At 29.9% G+C, this 16,021-nt stretch overlaps 2 protein-coding genes across 4 annotated transcripts in view; one reads left to right on the top strand and one right to left on the bottom strand.

Moving 5' to 3' along the window:
* The window catches only part of LOC117914955 (protein arginine methyltransferase NDUFAF7 homolog, mitochondrial), an 80,812-nt gene extending 74,857 nt beyond the window's left edge, over positions 1–5,955 (top strand). For all 3 annotated transcript variants that reach the window (XM_034830484.1, XM_034830483.1, XM_034830485.1), the window contains exons 13-14: positions 4,433–4,561; positions 5,453–5,955. In XM_034830484.1, coding sequence (XP_034686375.1) covers positions 4,433–4,561; positions 5,453–5,587 — 264 coding nt within the window. In that variant the 3' untranslated portion in view covers positions 5,588–5,955. The remainder of the gene's footprint in view (positions 1–4,432; positions 4,562–5,452) is intronic.
* A 1,238-nt stretch (positions 5,956–7,193) lies between these two features.
* LOC117915186 (probable pectinesterase 29) lies at positions 7,194–8,675 on the bottom strand. The gene is made up of 5 exons (XM_034830753.1): positions 8,467–8,675; positions 8,194–8,353; positions 7,842–8,054; positions 7,478–7,725; positions 7,194–7,350 (listed from the first exon to the last, which is right to left on the bottom strand). Exons 1-5 carry the CDS (start codon positions 8,673–8,675, stop codon positions 7,194–7,196), a joined length of 987 nt encoding a protein of 328 aa, XP_034686644.1.
* Between the last annotated feature and the right edge of the window lie 7,346 nt (positions 8,676–16,021).

Here is a 16,021-nt window from a genome sequence, read left to right as displayed (position 1 = left end):
CCTTCTTTACTTTTCCTTTTTCTTTCTTTTTATTCTCAATCCTCACTAGCTCAGCCCCAAAGATCCTAATGCAGTCTAAGGGAATCCAGCTCAGCACAACTAACAAAAAGCAACCAAATTACACTAAAAAAGATAAAGGTTGCTCATTGATTATTTTTGGCTCGCCTAGCATATGTGAAACGCACTGGAGGTCTATCATTACCCCCCTCCCAAACAACCACCTTGTCCACAAGGTGGAACTCAGGAAATTGATTCTGAATAGTAGCAAAACTTTCCCAAGTAGCCTCAAAATCTGGAAGATCTTTCCATTGCACCAGAACTTCAATAACAGAGGTTGCCTTGCGAAGTTGCAAGATATGAAATACAGGATGGACGGTGGAGGATGGCAGAAGAGTCAACCGATACGCCACTGTACCCACTTGAGCTTCGATTGGAAAAGGTCCATAATAATGTGGGCTCAATTTCTCATTACGGCGCTTGGCAAGAGATTTTTGACAATAGGGTTGGAGCTTCAAATATACCAAGTCACCCACATCATAACGTTCCTCACGACGTTTTCTATTGGCAATAGCCCTTATTCGATCTTGGGCCTTGTGCAGATGGAGTTTCAATTCCTCAAGTACAGCATCACGCTCCTCCAACATGTATTCTATTGATGACACAGTAGTAGAACTATGTCCATAACGGACTAATGGCAGGGGATCTCGCCCATATAACAACCAAAAAGGAGTGGATTGAGTGGCTGTATGGTACGAGGTGTTATACCAATACTCAGCCCAAGGAAGCCACTTAACCCATTGTTTCGGTTTGTCTGAAACAAAACAGCACAAGTAGGTTTCAAGGCACCTGTTAACGACCTTCGATTGCCCATCTGTTTGTAGGTGATAAGAAGAGCTCCTTTTTTATATTGTGCCCTGGACTTTAAACAGCTCCAACCAAAAGTGGCTAAGGAACACCTTGTCACAGTCAGAAATAATAGAACGTGGAACAGCAGCACAATTTCTTTAATGAAACAAACAACAATAGATTATGCAGTAAAAGAGTGTTTGAGTGGAATGAAATGCCCGTACTTAACCTGTCAACAACCACCAAAATAGTGTCGAACCCCTCAGACTGCGGTAGTACTTCGATAAAATCCATGTTGATGTCGTCCCACACCTTATCAGGTATCGGGAAAGGTTGGAGTAAACCTGCTAGTGACAGCCATCTATTTGTTTTGCTGACAAACTGTACACAAAGCCACAAAATCCTTAATATCGTGTTTCATCTTAGGCTAGTAAAATTCGATTGCGAGTCATTGCATTGTTTTAAAGAATCCCGAATGACCACCCATTGAACTGTTGTGAAATTCCTATAATAAGGAAGGAATTAGCTTGGAATGTCACGGTAGAACAATCCTACCTTTGTATAAGAGTCATCCTTGTACTATAGCATAGCCGGAGTATTTGGGATTGCCCTCTTAACACCTCAATTCTAATGTGATTCAATGCTTCGTCTATTTCTACCTCTTTCTGTATCTCCTTGAAATTTAGAACAAGGGATAAGGTGAGTGCAGTAAATTCAGGATATCATGATAAAGCATCTGCTGCTCTATTTTCCAGCCTCGGATGATATTGAATTTGAAAGTATAGCCCAGAAGTTTTGTGAGCCACTTCTGGTGCTCCTCGCTGATTATCCTTTGTTCAAGAAGGTACTTTAGACTCCTCTAATCAGTGCGGACGAAAAATTGCCTTCCCAACAAATAAGGTAACCACCTCTGAATAGCAAAAAAAATGGCCATTAACTCTCTTTCATACACTGACTTCAATCTGTTTCGCTGAGGCAAAATATGGTTGTAGTATGCAATAGGGCACTGGTCCTGCATCAAGACAGCTCCCACACCAACCCCTGAAGCATCGGTCTCAATGACAAATGGTTTATTAAAATCTGGGAGAGCTAAAATTGGTACTGTCGTCATTGCATGTTTAAGCTGATTGAATGCATGTTTGACTTCATAAGTCCACCCAAAATTATCCTTTTTGAGTTGTTTTGTCAACGGGCATCCAATCTTACCATAACCTGCCACAAATTTCCGATAATAACCAGTAAGACCAAGAAAACCCCTCAACTCTTTCAAATTTTGTGGTGTGGACTAGCGTTGCATTGCTTCAATTTTGGAAGGATCTGCTGCTACCCTGTCTGCTGAAATAATGTGGCCAAGGTATTCCAATTTTAGTTGAGTAAAATGACATTTTCTCATGTTGGCATAGAGTTTTTGGTTGCAAAGAATGCTTAATACGACTTCCAAATGATGAACATGGGACTGTAAATCCCTACTATAAACGAGAATGTCGTCAAAGAAGACAAACAAATTCCCAAAGATGCTTGCGGAAAATGTCATTCACGAGTACTTGAAATGTGGATGGTGCATTCATAAGTCCAAACGGCATTACGAGAAACTCATAATGCCCATCATAGGTTCTGAAAGCCATTTTTTGTTGCTTCACTCTTATTTAATGGTAACCAGATTTAAGGTTCAGTTTGGAGTTCCACATCAAAAACTCATTCTTACTCAATCACCATGTATCAAAATACACTATTGGTATTGAAGTGGTGATCAATTTCCCTTTATTTCTTCCTCAATTTCTTGCAATTGCGCTTCAATCTTGTTTGCTATCCTTTGGATTAATGTGAAGGCTATAAAATAAAATACTTCAATTCTGCACAAAAACTTGCTATCTTCCAACATTAATTTCAAAAGAGACATTTAGCATAAATATAGTTTAAAGTAGTTAATTTATGTGCAAATATCCTAAGAATATCAACATTTTAGCTTTACAAAACCATATAATTTGCACATAAATCATTGATCTTCCAATAGGAAAGGAAAGTGGGTTGCAAATGGGTGTTTACCACAAAGTTTAGGGTTGATGGCACATTAGAAAGATACAAAGCAAAACTAGATGCAAAAAAGGTTATGCTCAAACTCATGGAATTGATTGCCATGAAACCTTTGCACCTATGGCAATGATGAACGCTATTTGGATTCTGATAAAAGCTTTGCATCTATGGTAAAGATGAACACTATTTGGATTCTATTGTCGTTAGCTACTAATCTTGATTGGTCATTGCAGAAACTAGATGTCAAGAATGCTTTTCGGCATGAAGACTTAAAAGAGAAAGTCTACATGGAAGTGCCATAGGGGTTGAAAGAAAAGTTTGAAAAGAGCAAAATGTGCAAGCTCAAGAGAACATATGAGTTATTGTGCTTACATATCACCCATTTGGGTCTCTAACAACTATTCCACTAATTACATAGCTGATTTGACCTATGGACGAATATGCAAGCATACGTTTCATGCTTATTTGAGTAATAGCAATAAGATTCCCTAATATCATGCTAAGAATAGCTGTTCCAAAAGAAGGTTTCATTCATTTGATGAGAAATAAAAAGGAATATCGAAAATTCGAGTGGCTGAAGCAGAAGCAGAAGCAGTTACTTTTTAAGTAACAAAAAGAGAGAAGATTCCTCTCTTCTCATTCAAAACTGTGTATTTTGTGTACTAGGGTTGCACACTCTTTGGGTTGCAAGCTCTTTTATGTTAGGCCCTTATTCATAAACATTCCTTCTTGATGACATGAAATATAATTGATTCTCATAGAATTTCAATGAGCTATCACATACTCAAAAGCTGAATCATTACAAGAAAATTGGGGTATCATCTGAGATATGAGTTCAATACAAACAACATAATAATTCAATTGTTACCAGTCATTTCTTGAAATTTGACAATGTTCTTGTTGGGGGGAAAACAAAAACAGGTCTTGTCAATAAATGTGAAAAGTGCCCTAAAAATGTGGTTGTTGGAATGATTATTTCTATTTGTCAGAAAAAGTTTATAAATTTCAAATCTCTTCACTTTTTTCTTATCCAATTCTCTCTCTCTCTCTCTCTCTCTCTCTCTCTCTCTCTCTCTCTCTATTTATAGTGTTGGAATTCAAGGTGTTCCAATTGATTGAGTGGACATGATATGGGAATAGTCAAAATTTTGAGAAATTTCTATCCATCTTCTTTTCTTCCTGCTGGCAGTTATGTTCAACTTTTAGTTATTTTTTCCTATATTGTATATTATCTATTATTTAATTTCAAAATTTAATTAATTTTAATTAAAATAGAAAAACAAATCATAGAGATTAGATTATTTATTTAAGTGATGTAGATGGTATAGGTAAACATACTAATAAGTTGGGTGTGGCCAAATCTATTGATCACATCAACCTAAATAGGCAGCGGAGTCTTTTCTGTGGCTGTCCACCAGTGCCATCTTTAGAAATTCAGTCCTGATTGCATAATACTTGGCTTTCAACCCAATTGAGAAACATGAAGCAATTGAATTGAATTTTTTTTTTTTTTTTTTTTTGCTTTAATCTTCTTTTCATCTCACTATTGCAGGGTGATGCTGATATCTTTTTCCCTACAGACTTTTGGCTTTTAGAACGTATGGATCACTTCTGCTCTGGGTGGCTGAAAGCATGTGAATATAAATCATCCAAACAGGGAAGGAAGAGGCGAATTATTACTGTAAGTTCTGCTTTTTCCAATTTTATTTTTATCTCCACAACTCTAGCATGAAGAAAGTTCTTCACTACTACGTTTACAGGTTGGCATATTTTTCACACAAAGAAAGGAAATATTTTTTTCTAAAGGAGGATCAGGTTGATCAACCACACCTCTACTTTAAAAGTTTTATACTATCTCATAAGGGTGTGATATTTTAGGTTGGTATGTGGTGATGTTCTAAGTTATATTGTCATGTTTTCATATCTAGTTATTTTGTATCAAAACAGATTTTTGAACCATCATTTTTTCAAAAAAAAAAAAAAAATTTGTATGGGCCCAATTTTGATTCAAACCAAATGAACTGAACTATACCAAACTGAGCCAATGTTGAGGTGAGTTGGTCTAGGTTAACAGATAAATTGGTAACTAAAACCAATCAGTTCGATTTGATTCTTGGGTTAGTTAAAAATCAACTAAAACCAAACTGTATTAACCTCTAGTGCTTTCAACAGATCAAGTTCTCAGTGCATGTCTGATGCATCTGATGCAATATATCTGCACAAATAAGTTGAATAAACAGTATGAACTGTTGCCGTGTTCTATTATTTGAATTTGTACTTTTTGGGGCCTACAACTCTCCATCCCTTGTCCAAACTTTATTTCAACAGCTATGCCAGAGAAAGAATTTTATTTTGTTGTCAACATTCCAGTGGCCTGTTGTATGTAGAGATGCAGTTACACTTTTTTTCATATAGTTTCCTTAGATGCCAAAAGCAGCCTGAATGTTTATATTGCTTAGAAGTTTTGGGATATTTTCTATAGATTTGAGTCTCGTCTATACATATTTTTAGTTTCACAATTTTATTCTAACTTTCTTTGCATTCTTGTCAAATATATATAAATTGGATGTAGCTTGATACGTCCTCATTCATGGAGGAATTTGGCCTGCCCTCAAAAACGAGAACCAAAGATGGATACAACCCACTGCTGGATGACTTCAAGAACACTAAATTTTATCTGAGTGTTCCAACGCATAATATCAAATAGACAACCAGCATCACTACTCGAGTGAGTCGGGGCACTTTGTCTCCGAGCAAGCGGGCAAGTTGAGAATATGTAAGGATTCTGGAGCAGCAATGAGAAATAAGATCTACCTAATGAAGAATTACTTTGGTGGCAAAAAAGAAGCGGTACACAAAGCTTCATTATTTTTGTTGTGATATGCATGAAAATGCTCCTGACGATTGTCCCGGATCACATTCAGTTTTGGTCACAATTATTTGTGTTGAGGATTAAATGAGCACTGTGTTATTCATGTGTAATACTAAGACTCCATGGACAACGCTTTTAGTGAACATTTCTTATATAAAAAGAGCTTTTAAAGAAAAATCAGGTGTGGGGCAGAATTTCGAAAAGCGTTTTTCTTATCTAAATAACACAAGCGGATACATGTCGATTTTCCCCCAAAAAACTTGTTAGGCAGATGGGAAAGCAAGAGGACTAGATTATGATTTTCATTTTTTTCCTTGCAGCATTTCTTGTTTTGGCTGGATCAATTTCATGGGAAATAAGGTAGGCAAAAGTCAAAATTCATGCAGAATTGGTGCTCTATCTTCCTTCTCTCGCTGGGTTTTCAAATCTGTATTGATGTCTCTGCTACAATCAGCTTTTTTCTATTCTTTCTAACCAAATCACCCTTTTTCAATAGCTCCAGAGAAACTGGGCAAGGAAAGGTGGATGTCTACTTTATTTTATGTTCAAGGGCGTAAATCAAACATGGAGTGAGCAATGTCAAGTAAAACCTTCAAATGGGGGGTGTGACAATAACTTTGATGCTGAACTGCTCAAATGTTGTTATGGGGTAAAATGTAGGGGATTTTGAAAAAAAAAATATTAAAATTATTATTTAAAATATGATAATTTTTAAAAATATTTTCCAACCTACAATAGTTGAGAAGAATTCAATTAGAAGTTAGTCTTTTCAAAATTAATTTTGAAACTCTCTGAAAAACAACTTCAATATTTAACTCAAGGTATTTGAATGGAAGTTGTTTCAACAAAAGATAACTTTCAATGATGTTTTCTGTTCTTACTAAGGACAGCTGAACACTGAGGATAAAGTGGAGATGTTATCTAATGCTGTTTTATATCAGTGGCTTGCTTTAAGAAACCCGAAACCAATTTTAAAAAGGGGAGAATTAACGAAAGGATTAATTGATTAAAATGGATGAAAAAATCTCAAATTTGTAAAACAAACTGCTTTCATTTTTTAATTTGAAATATAACTCATTGTTTAACTTGAAGTGTAACACATTTTTTACATAGAGACCTTTCAATATTTTCATTATTTTTATATGTATGTTTTAAAAGAAATGGTTACTTTGCAAGAAAAAAATGAAGATATTTTTGTTCAAAATTGATATTTATTATATTAAAAAAAGGTGAAAGATTAGTTTTCCAAAAGTGGGGATGATTTCATCCTTTCTGAGTGTGACAGTGGTTGCTTCAACGCTATGCAAATGTTTCGGAAATATCAATGTCGATCAATTGGAAATGGATATTGATTTAGAATGGAAATAGGCATTAATTATTGTCATAGGAAGAATTTTAAGATAAATATTCACAGGTGTAAAACGAAAAAATAAAGCAAGAATTAAGGTTGTCTGTTAAGCCAACCCTCGGCATTAATGTATCCCAAGCTTGTCATACCCATCACCGTTGATGTGCTCAGCCTCTTCTCCCACGACACACGCTTTGAAGTATCCGCTCCCGCACCATAGCAGTCATGTTCAGCGTAGGTTAGAAGCTGCCTGCTTACAATATATTGTTGTTACTATGAAAACTCATAAAAACACACACAATATTTAAATAATAAGGAAAGAGCTCTCTCCACATCATATGAAACATAAAGGAAAAGATAATAATACGACTACTTACTCATTTCCCGAATAATTCCAAGGATCCCATCCAGCAGGAACAATAATGCCGGGCATCTCCGTCTTGTAGAATAGAACCCTGGAATACACCCTCCATGGTCTTCCCAAGTAAGCCTGACCATCACCAGTCACTTTGCATTCTTTAAAAACAAACCCATTTGTCTCCTTAGGACTGTCTCTTCCTTGCGCCGTTATGAACCCTCGAATGCCAGGCCCCAGAGCTCTTCCCACTACTGATATCTTACATTTCTGCAATAATAAAGAACATGATGAAATCACGACGTTGACAACCATATATATATATATATATGGTTGTCACACATACATAATCATTGTAATAGACTTCAAAGCAATTGTTATCCTACCTCATAAATCGACTGCCCAGCTCCAAATATGAAGTCTACAGCTCCTTCGATGAAGCATCCCTTAAAGTAATGTCGACCTTCAACATCCCACAAAGTGTCTTGAACACCATAGAAACTGCATTTATAAAAGGAGGCCTTGTCCCCAGCTATCATAGCAGCCACCGCTGGCTTCCTTGGATTCCGATTTTTCAACACCGGAAGATTGTAATTGTTCTGTTCATGATTGATGATCGCAATGTGAAACTCAGTGTCCAGTGATTAGTTTATGTACACATCCACAGCTGTACAAGTAACGCTATATATATATAGAGAGAGAATGTATCATGAATTCTAGTAGCTTACTAATAATTACCATAAAGCTTATGCCTCTGGCAACGAAATTATCGGCCATCATAGAGAAGGTAGGACTCTGAGAAATTGAGAGATGATCTGCCCAAACAATAAAAGTTCTTGTCCTCCCAGCTCCTCTAAGAAAGATGAATGGCTTGTCCATTGGGATTACCACCTTCTCCCTACAAGTGAAAATGCAATATCAAAATACTTGCACGTAAGTCCATAAACACATGCTTTCATGCACAACAAAATACAACACGAAAAATAAATGAATAATCCAGACAACCCACACCTATAAATTCCAGCCTTGACATAGATACAGATCCAACGATTATTGTTTGATGGAATGGAATTGATAGCCGACTGAATGGTTCTGAAATTGCCATGCCCAGATCGGTCCACTGTGATTGTATGATAAGCTACGCCATTGATGCTCACTGCTTGTTGCGACACAATGAAGAGAGCAAGCAATGCAGACAGATGCCATCGATGAGGGGCCATTTTTTTCTTTATTTTTTGAAGTACAGAAACTGAAGGGAGAAGATTCTGATATAATTGAAAGACAATAGCATTGAATTAGGATTAGATACTCTGCATTTAAAGATGGCTCTAACGCCTTTGGAGGGAAAACCAATGGTCCATTCATGGAAAAAATATATATTGACTTTTAACATATTCTCAACTTCTGCACATTTTCCCTTTTTTACATTTTTCTCCCTTTCCTTCCCTTTTATGTCAAAGATTTTTTCCCTTGACATAGTCTTATAGAATAAAAGAACAAATGGAGTAGCACGCCCAAATGGGAAAAAAAGTAGTGAGGAAGAATATCTTGTTTATATTTTTGTAAGGAGAATGAAAGAGAAAAGATCTACAGAGAGAGAGAGATTGAGAGAGAGAGAGAACGCGCCATGCATACGATGTCTTAAAGTGATGATAAAGGTTTAGGCCAAATTTCATGCATTTATCGTGCTACAGCACAGTATTTGTAGCCTCAAAGCAAGTTATTTTATTTATGTTGAGTTGAATAAGGTGATTGACTGATGTGGGAGCAATGAGTTCAGAGAAAGAAATAATAGAAATTAAAGAAAAAATTGGAGTGAGACTCCTGGTAGATCTTAGATGTGGATGGATGGTTTTGTATATAAAATATGTATGTGAGCAGTAATTTAGATTTTAAAATGTATGGTTGATCAAAACTTAGGACTATTTGCATACAGTTTTTTAGAATAATTTTTTATTCTTTAAAACAAAAAGACATAAAAAATAGTTTAGTAATAAAAAATTATTTTCTATTTTTTATTTTTGTATAGTTAAGCACATCTTTTAATTATTTTCTACTATTTTTACTTGTTTTCTCATTGTTTGAATAAATAATTATACAAACATATAAAATAATTAAAAATAAAGCACTAAATATAAAAATTATTTTAAAAATATTAAAATAAGGTTAAAAATATTTTAAGTTTCCAACCAGACTTTTATTCTACAAAAAGAAGGTAAAAAATAATATTTTCCTCATATGTTGGATTAAGATTGATTGATAACCTTCCATCTCAATCACCTTAATTTAGCCTTAATTTATCTTCAATTTTATTAAATATGAGTAAGAATTTCTTAAAGTATTTTTCATTGAAAGGATTTCCCCAAAATTGCCTGCTAGGATTTTAATTAATTATGGTACAAGGCACCGGCGTGATACCTTACCTTTTCTATACATGGGATTTCTTAACGACTTAACAAAGATGCTGCTGATATCTTTTTGATATTGTTTCATACTATATAAATTGTTAACAGTTACTTGCAAGTTGCAATCCATCATAGGAGTGCAATTTGGGTGGGTTTAGCCCAATTGAATCCAAATCTAACCTAATATTTTGAAGGTCCATACTCGGTTAAGGTTTTTTTTAACTTAAACTCAATTTAGGTTGAACTTGGGTTAAGGTATGAACAATCCGAACCTAACCCAAATCGCATTTGATATTTTTATAATATTTATAATGTTTATTATCTTTGATAATAATATTTTATTTTTTTTAGATTTAAAAAAATATCAAATTATAATTATATTATATATATATTTTAAAGATACATAAGTTTATTTATTTATTTTTATTATTATGTTGAAAATTCTCCTTCTTTATTTAAATTTTGATATAAATATATATATATATATATAAAGTTTTAAAAAAACCACTTTGAACAATCATGCAACCCAATCAATCAAATCAATTCAACATCAACCTAACTTTAACTTGACAAACTCAAGTCTAATTTAATCGAATTCAATCAAGTTATGAAAAATAAGGTTAGGATAACCTTGGGTTGAGTAACTCAAATTAGAGGTTAAGTTAGGTTGAGTTTGGGTTAATTGTTTCTTAATTCAGGTGGGGTTTAGATTAACCATTATAACCTTCCCTCATAATTTGAATATAATACCCCTTCTTGTTGTTTTAACTTAATGTTCAACTCAAGTGGTAATAGTTTAAAGGAATAAGGGTGTGCATGATTTGGAATAGTTTCATAGTTTTCATTTTCTAAAAATAATTTTTATTTTTATTTTTTAACTAGATTTGGTTAGAAAGTGAAAATTTTATTTTTAAAAAAAAAAAAAAAGAAAAAAGAAAATTGGGAAACCTTGTTTGGTGTTGAAATATTTTTAACATGAAAAATAATTAAATAACTAAATTATATTTATTCCTTAGTTTTAAAGTTTAGTTGCTCTATTATTTATTTTAATAGCGTGAGAGAAAATTTTATTTTAATAAAATTGAAATTTTCAATATATCCTTATCTAAAGGAATATGTAATATATCTCTAATTTTAATATATAATAGGAAGTGCAATATTATTGGCAAGATTATATATTGTTGGTAAATATTTATATTTTTTTATTTATTTAAATTATTTTATTCACTATTTTTATTTTTTTAAAGCCTATTTCCACTTTTCTTTTAAAAAAAATTAAAAAGCTAAAATAATATTTTTCAATTTTTCCATTTTCTAACTTAGTTTTCTAGAAAATAAAAATAGAAAATAATATGAAACAAGGTTATGTTTGGGAAGCGTTTTAAAAAATGATTCTTAAAAGCAATTGTTCTCTCATGTTTTGGAGAGCAAAAGTCTACTTAAGATCATAATATATTTTTAATATGTTTTCTATGTTTTTTAAATATGTTTTAAAATTAAATTTTATGTATAATATTTTATTTTTAATTATTCTTCATATTTATACATTTATTTTTTAAAATAGTTCTAAAAAATAAATGAAAACAACTAACAGATATTTTTTATTAAAAATACCTTATTTCCCCTTTTAAAAAACAGAAAATTGTTTTTTATTTTTTGGTTGTCAAAAAGTGTTTTTTTTTTTTTCTAAAGAATATAAAACTATTTTTAAAATAATATCTAAAATTATTCTCTAACTTGTTTTTTTTTTTAATGAAAAAAAGTAAAAATGAATTTTTTTTTATTGGGGAAAGTAAAGTGAAAATAGAGAAAATTGAAAATATGATTTGAGTGTGAAAAATATACTAAATAAGGTTTTTTTTATTAAAAAAAATGAATGAATGAAAACAAGAAAGATTTGACTAACATTATGTCATGTTGTATTGAAGATACTCTGTTTAAGATAGTAGATTACTTACTGCTGTTTATGAAAGTTGAAGGTTGACATTTATAAAAGAGAGAATTGTGTTTTGGCCTAGCTGGACCGACATTTATAAAAGAGAGAATTGTGTTTTGGCTTAGTTGGACCAAAAAATTAACATTTGGTCCATATAACTTCCATAATCGATGGAATGATATAAGATGTTAAAATACCAATATATCCTTCAAATTTTATATATTACCTTTTAAGGATATAAAATAGTGATGGACTAAAATACCCAATGACCTTTCATATAAGTTTTTTGTCTTTATTGCACCACTATTCATGCAATCATAATAATTCTATTTTAACAATTTGGATTTTTCATTGTTTTTAAAAAAAATTATAAATAATTAAAAATTAGCATTATTTTCTATTTTAAATTATAAATAAAGAAAAATTATGTTCAAAAAATGAAAACTATTTTTAAAAATAAAACTTGAAAACCATGTTTAGTATTATTTTTTATATGAAAATAATAAAAGGAATTAAATTTCATTCATTGATTATCCATTTTTATTTTTTTCAATTAGTTATTTTAATAAAAATAAAAAAAATATAGTATGTTTACAATTAAATAGAGAAATTAATCAATTATGTGTTTTTTGTGGAACTATCTTTTACATGAAAAATAATTAAATAACTAAATTATATATATTTATTACTCTTTTTAATTTAATTTTATTTATTTATTTATTGTCTAATAGAAAATTTTAATATATCCATAATTAACAAAGTAATAAATCAATTGTGCACATTTTAATCTATTAAAATAAATTACTTTCTAATTTAAATAAATAAAATGAAATAAGTAAATAAATTTGGGGTTATTTCTATTTTTTAGCATATCTTATATCAATATTTTTTATGGTTAAATAAAGTTTTTATTTTTTTCTTTAATTCCAAAAATAAAATGAAATAAATAAATAAATTTGGTATTTTCTAACTGGTCTTCTTTGATATTTCTTATGGTTAAATATTTTTTTTTTCTTTTTTCTTTATTTCCAAAAATAAAAGGAAATAAATAAATAAACTTGGCTTAAATAATAGTTTTTAAGTAATTTCTTTGTCTTATTTTTAATTACATTTTGCATTGAAAATAAAATAAAATAACGTTTTATTTGTTTTAATTATTTTAAATGTCAAACTATTGGGAACATAGTTTACACACTCATATAAATATAATTTATACATATATATGAAATTTATACCATTATACAAAGTTATTACACTAATTGTACAAGGGGTGAACAAAACTGTACATTTTGAACTTTTTTTTTCTTGTCATCTAAGGATTATACGTTCTCCTACAACAAATTATTTTATTTCATGTACTTTATTTAACTTGCATATAACAATTCAAATATTTACCTTAACAATGATGTTTAGAGAAAAATTTTGTTTTTATGTTTTATATCATTTTTTAAATCAAACCATTGGAAACATGGTTCACACATCATATGTGGCACATAATATATGCATATGGATGAAATTTGCACCATTGTACAAGGGTGTTATACTAACTGCACAAGGTAAATGTTCAATTGGACAAGGCAAATATTCTAACTGTACAAAACAAATGTTCTAACTATATAAGGGGTATACGAAGTTATCCTTTGTGAAAGATTTTAATCAATTTTGGACAACTTTTTTTTTTTTTTTTTTTTTTTGTCTTGTCATCTAAGGATTGCACTCTCTTAAGGTACACATTCCTCTATTACACACTCATCTTATGCATTTTATTTAACTCGCACATGATAATTCGAATACTTATCCTACTAATGATGTTTGAGAGAAAATTTTGTTTTTCCATCTTCCACTATTTTTTTAAACAAACCAATGAAAACATGGTTAACCTACCTATGGTTACACATTGAGTTGGGGGTATATGGAATTTGAGTCACTGTACAAGGTATTTACACTAAGTGTACATGACAAATATACTAACTGTACAATGATGTACAGGACTATTATTTGTGAAGGATTTTAAGTGATTCTGAAAAACTTGTTTGTTTATTTTACCTAACCAAGGATAAATGACATTCCTTATACACATTGGTTAAGGATACATTCATCTCATGCACTTTATCTAACTTGTATATGGTCATTTGAATATGTACTTCACTTATGATGATTGTAAAACAAAATTATACAACAATTTTTCTTCTTTTTTAAAACCAAACCAATGCAAACATGGTTAACCAACCTATTGTAAGATATTTATGAAATGATGTATGAAATTTGAGTTATTGTACAAGGGTATTACACTAATTGTACAAGACAAATTTACTAATTGTACAAGGGTGTACAAAACTACTTTTTGTTAAGGATTTCAAGTAATTTTGAAAAACTTTCCCATTTTTTTCCCACTCAAATTCTCTCACTCAAGAATTGTTTCGAATTTTATTTTTAAATTTCATCATCAAAATTTTGTAATTGCATTTTTTTTTTTTTTTTTTGTAGTTTTAGCAATGTTCTTTCTTTCCACTATTTTTTTTTTTTTTTTGGTGAAATTTTATCCAAATGAATCTATATTTAAAATTATAATCATATTTATCAAATTTTTTACTAAGATTATCTTTAATTCTTTTAATATATTTATACTCATTTATTTAAAAAATAAAAAACTTTTTTTTTTTTTTTTTTTTTGTAAACATGTTCTATTACCTTTCAAGTAAAAAATTAGATAAGTTTGAAAGTCAATAAAAAAAATTAAATACCACTTTCAATAATTTTCAGATAAAATTTTATATAATATATTTTATATGAAATTTAATTTATAAACTTTAACTAAAAAATTGTATTGACAATTTTCTTGTTGTGAGTCAAAATACTTTGCATTAGTCTATCTAGATAAGAAAAATTATTAATACAATATTAGAACTTCATATCTTAGTTATTTTTTTTCAATAAATTTATCTTTTTTAAAATTTTAAAATAAAAACATTAAAAATTAAAAAGCTAATATATATATATATATATATAATAAAGTGAAGTGATAGTCAATTTTTAAATTTTTTAAAATATGATTAATGTAGAAAATATAAGAAATAATTAAAAATAAGAGAAAAATATAAATGAAAGGGTAATATAAATTTAAAATAAAAAATAAAAAATAAACTAAAAGATAAATACAAAAAGATAAAAAATATTTGGATGAAAAATCCCAAAATTTTTATCATTGCTTATAATAAGAGCAAAAAGATTCAATATCTTTAAAAATGAAAAACAAAAAAACATTATTGCTTTTTATTTGACATAAAATAGAAATATAGATTGGAAGAAAAAGAAAAAAAAGTTAGAAATGAGTAATACTTAATAGGGAATAGAAAAGGGAAAAAAAACACAAAAAAAATTGAAATTCAGACTTACTTGTGCCTATGTAAAGATTAAGGGTATTTTAGGGATTAATAAAAGATAATATCCTTCATCTTAATTTTCATACTTTGTTTGGGTCTTGGGCTTAAATATGTATGATATATGGACCAAATGTTAATTTTTGGGCCTAGTTGGGCCCAAAACACAATTCTCCCTTTATAAAAAGGATAAAATTTATCGATTTGTGTTACACTCGTAATTAAATGACAACACACTTAAAAATCCTTTGAAATCTATAAATATGCTACTATTAGAAATTAACATTGAGTTTGATAATTGTTTTTTAAAACAGTTTTAAAAAATAATTTTTGAAGAATAATTTTTAAAAATTGTCTTATGATATTGTATAAAAATAAAATTTTATTTGAAAATATGAAATATTTTTAACCTATTTTTAATGTTTTTAAATATTTTTTAAAAATATTTTTTATATTTAATATTTTATTTTTAATCATTTTAAGTAAAATTATTTTTTTAAACAACTCTTAAAAAATAAATAAAAACAATTTAAAACAACTAAAAAATGTTATTTAAAGACGTTTTTTTTTTTCTTTTAAGAATAGAAAACGGGAAAAAATGTATTTTCTTGTTTTTTTTTTATATAAGAATAGAAAATTATTTTAAAAAACAATACCAAACACAACCAAAGTATTTTATACATGGACCGGGAAGAATTTGCAATTGAAATGATAAATCTATAAAATTGTACTTAAAGCCCCAACCATATCATAAAAGGGCAAAAAAACATATGTGACAAAAAATTGATGAGATGTTGTATTATATCCGAGGCCCTAATAATGTATTGTAATGTCAACACTTGTCT

The sequence above is a fragment of the Vitis riparia genome, chromosome 5 (genome assembly GCF_004353265.1).
Source record: "Vitis riparia cultivar Riparia Gloire de Montpellier isolate 1030 chromosome 5, EGFV_Vit.rip_1.0, whole genome shotgun sequence".
Lineage (NCBI taxonomy): Eukaryota > Viridiplantae > Streptophyta > Magnoliopsida > Vitales > Vitaceae > Vitis > Vitis riparia.
This window is presented reverse-complemented; position numbering and strand designations above follow the sequence as displayed.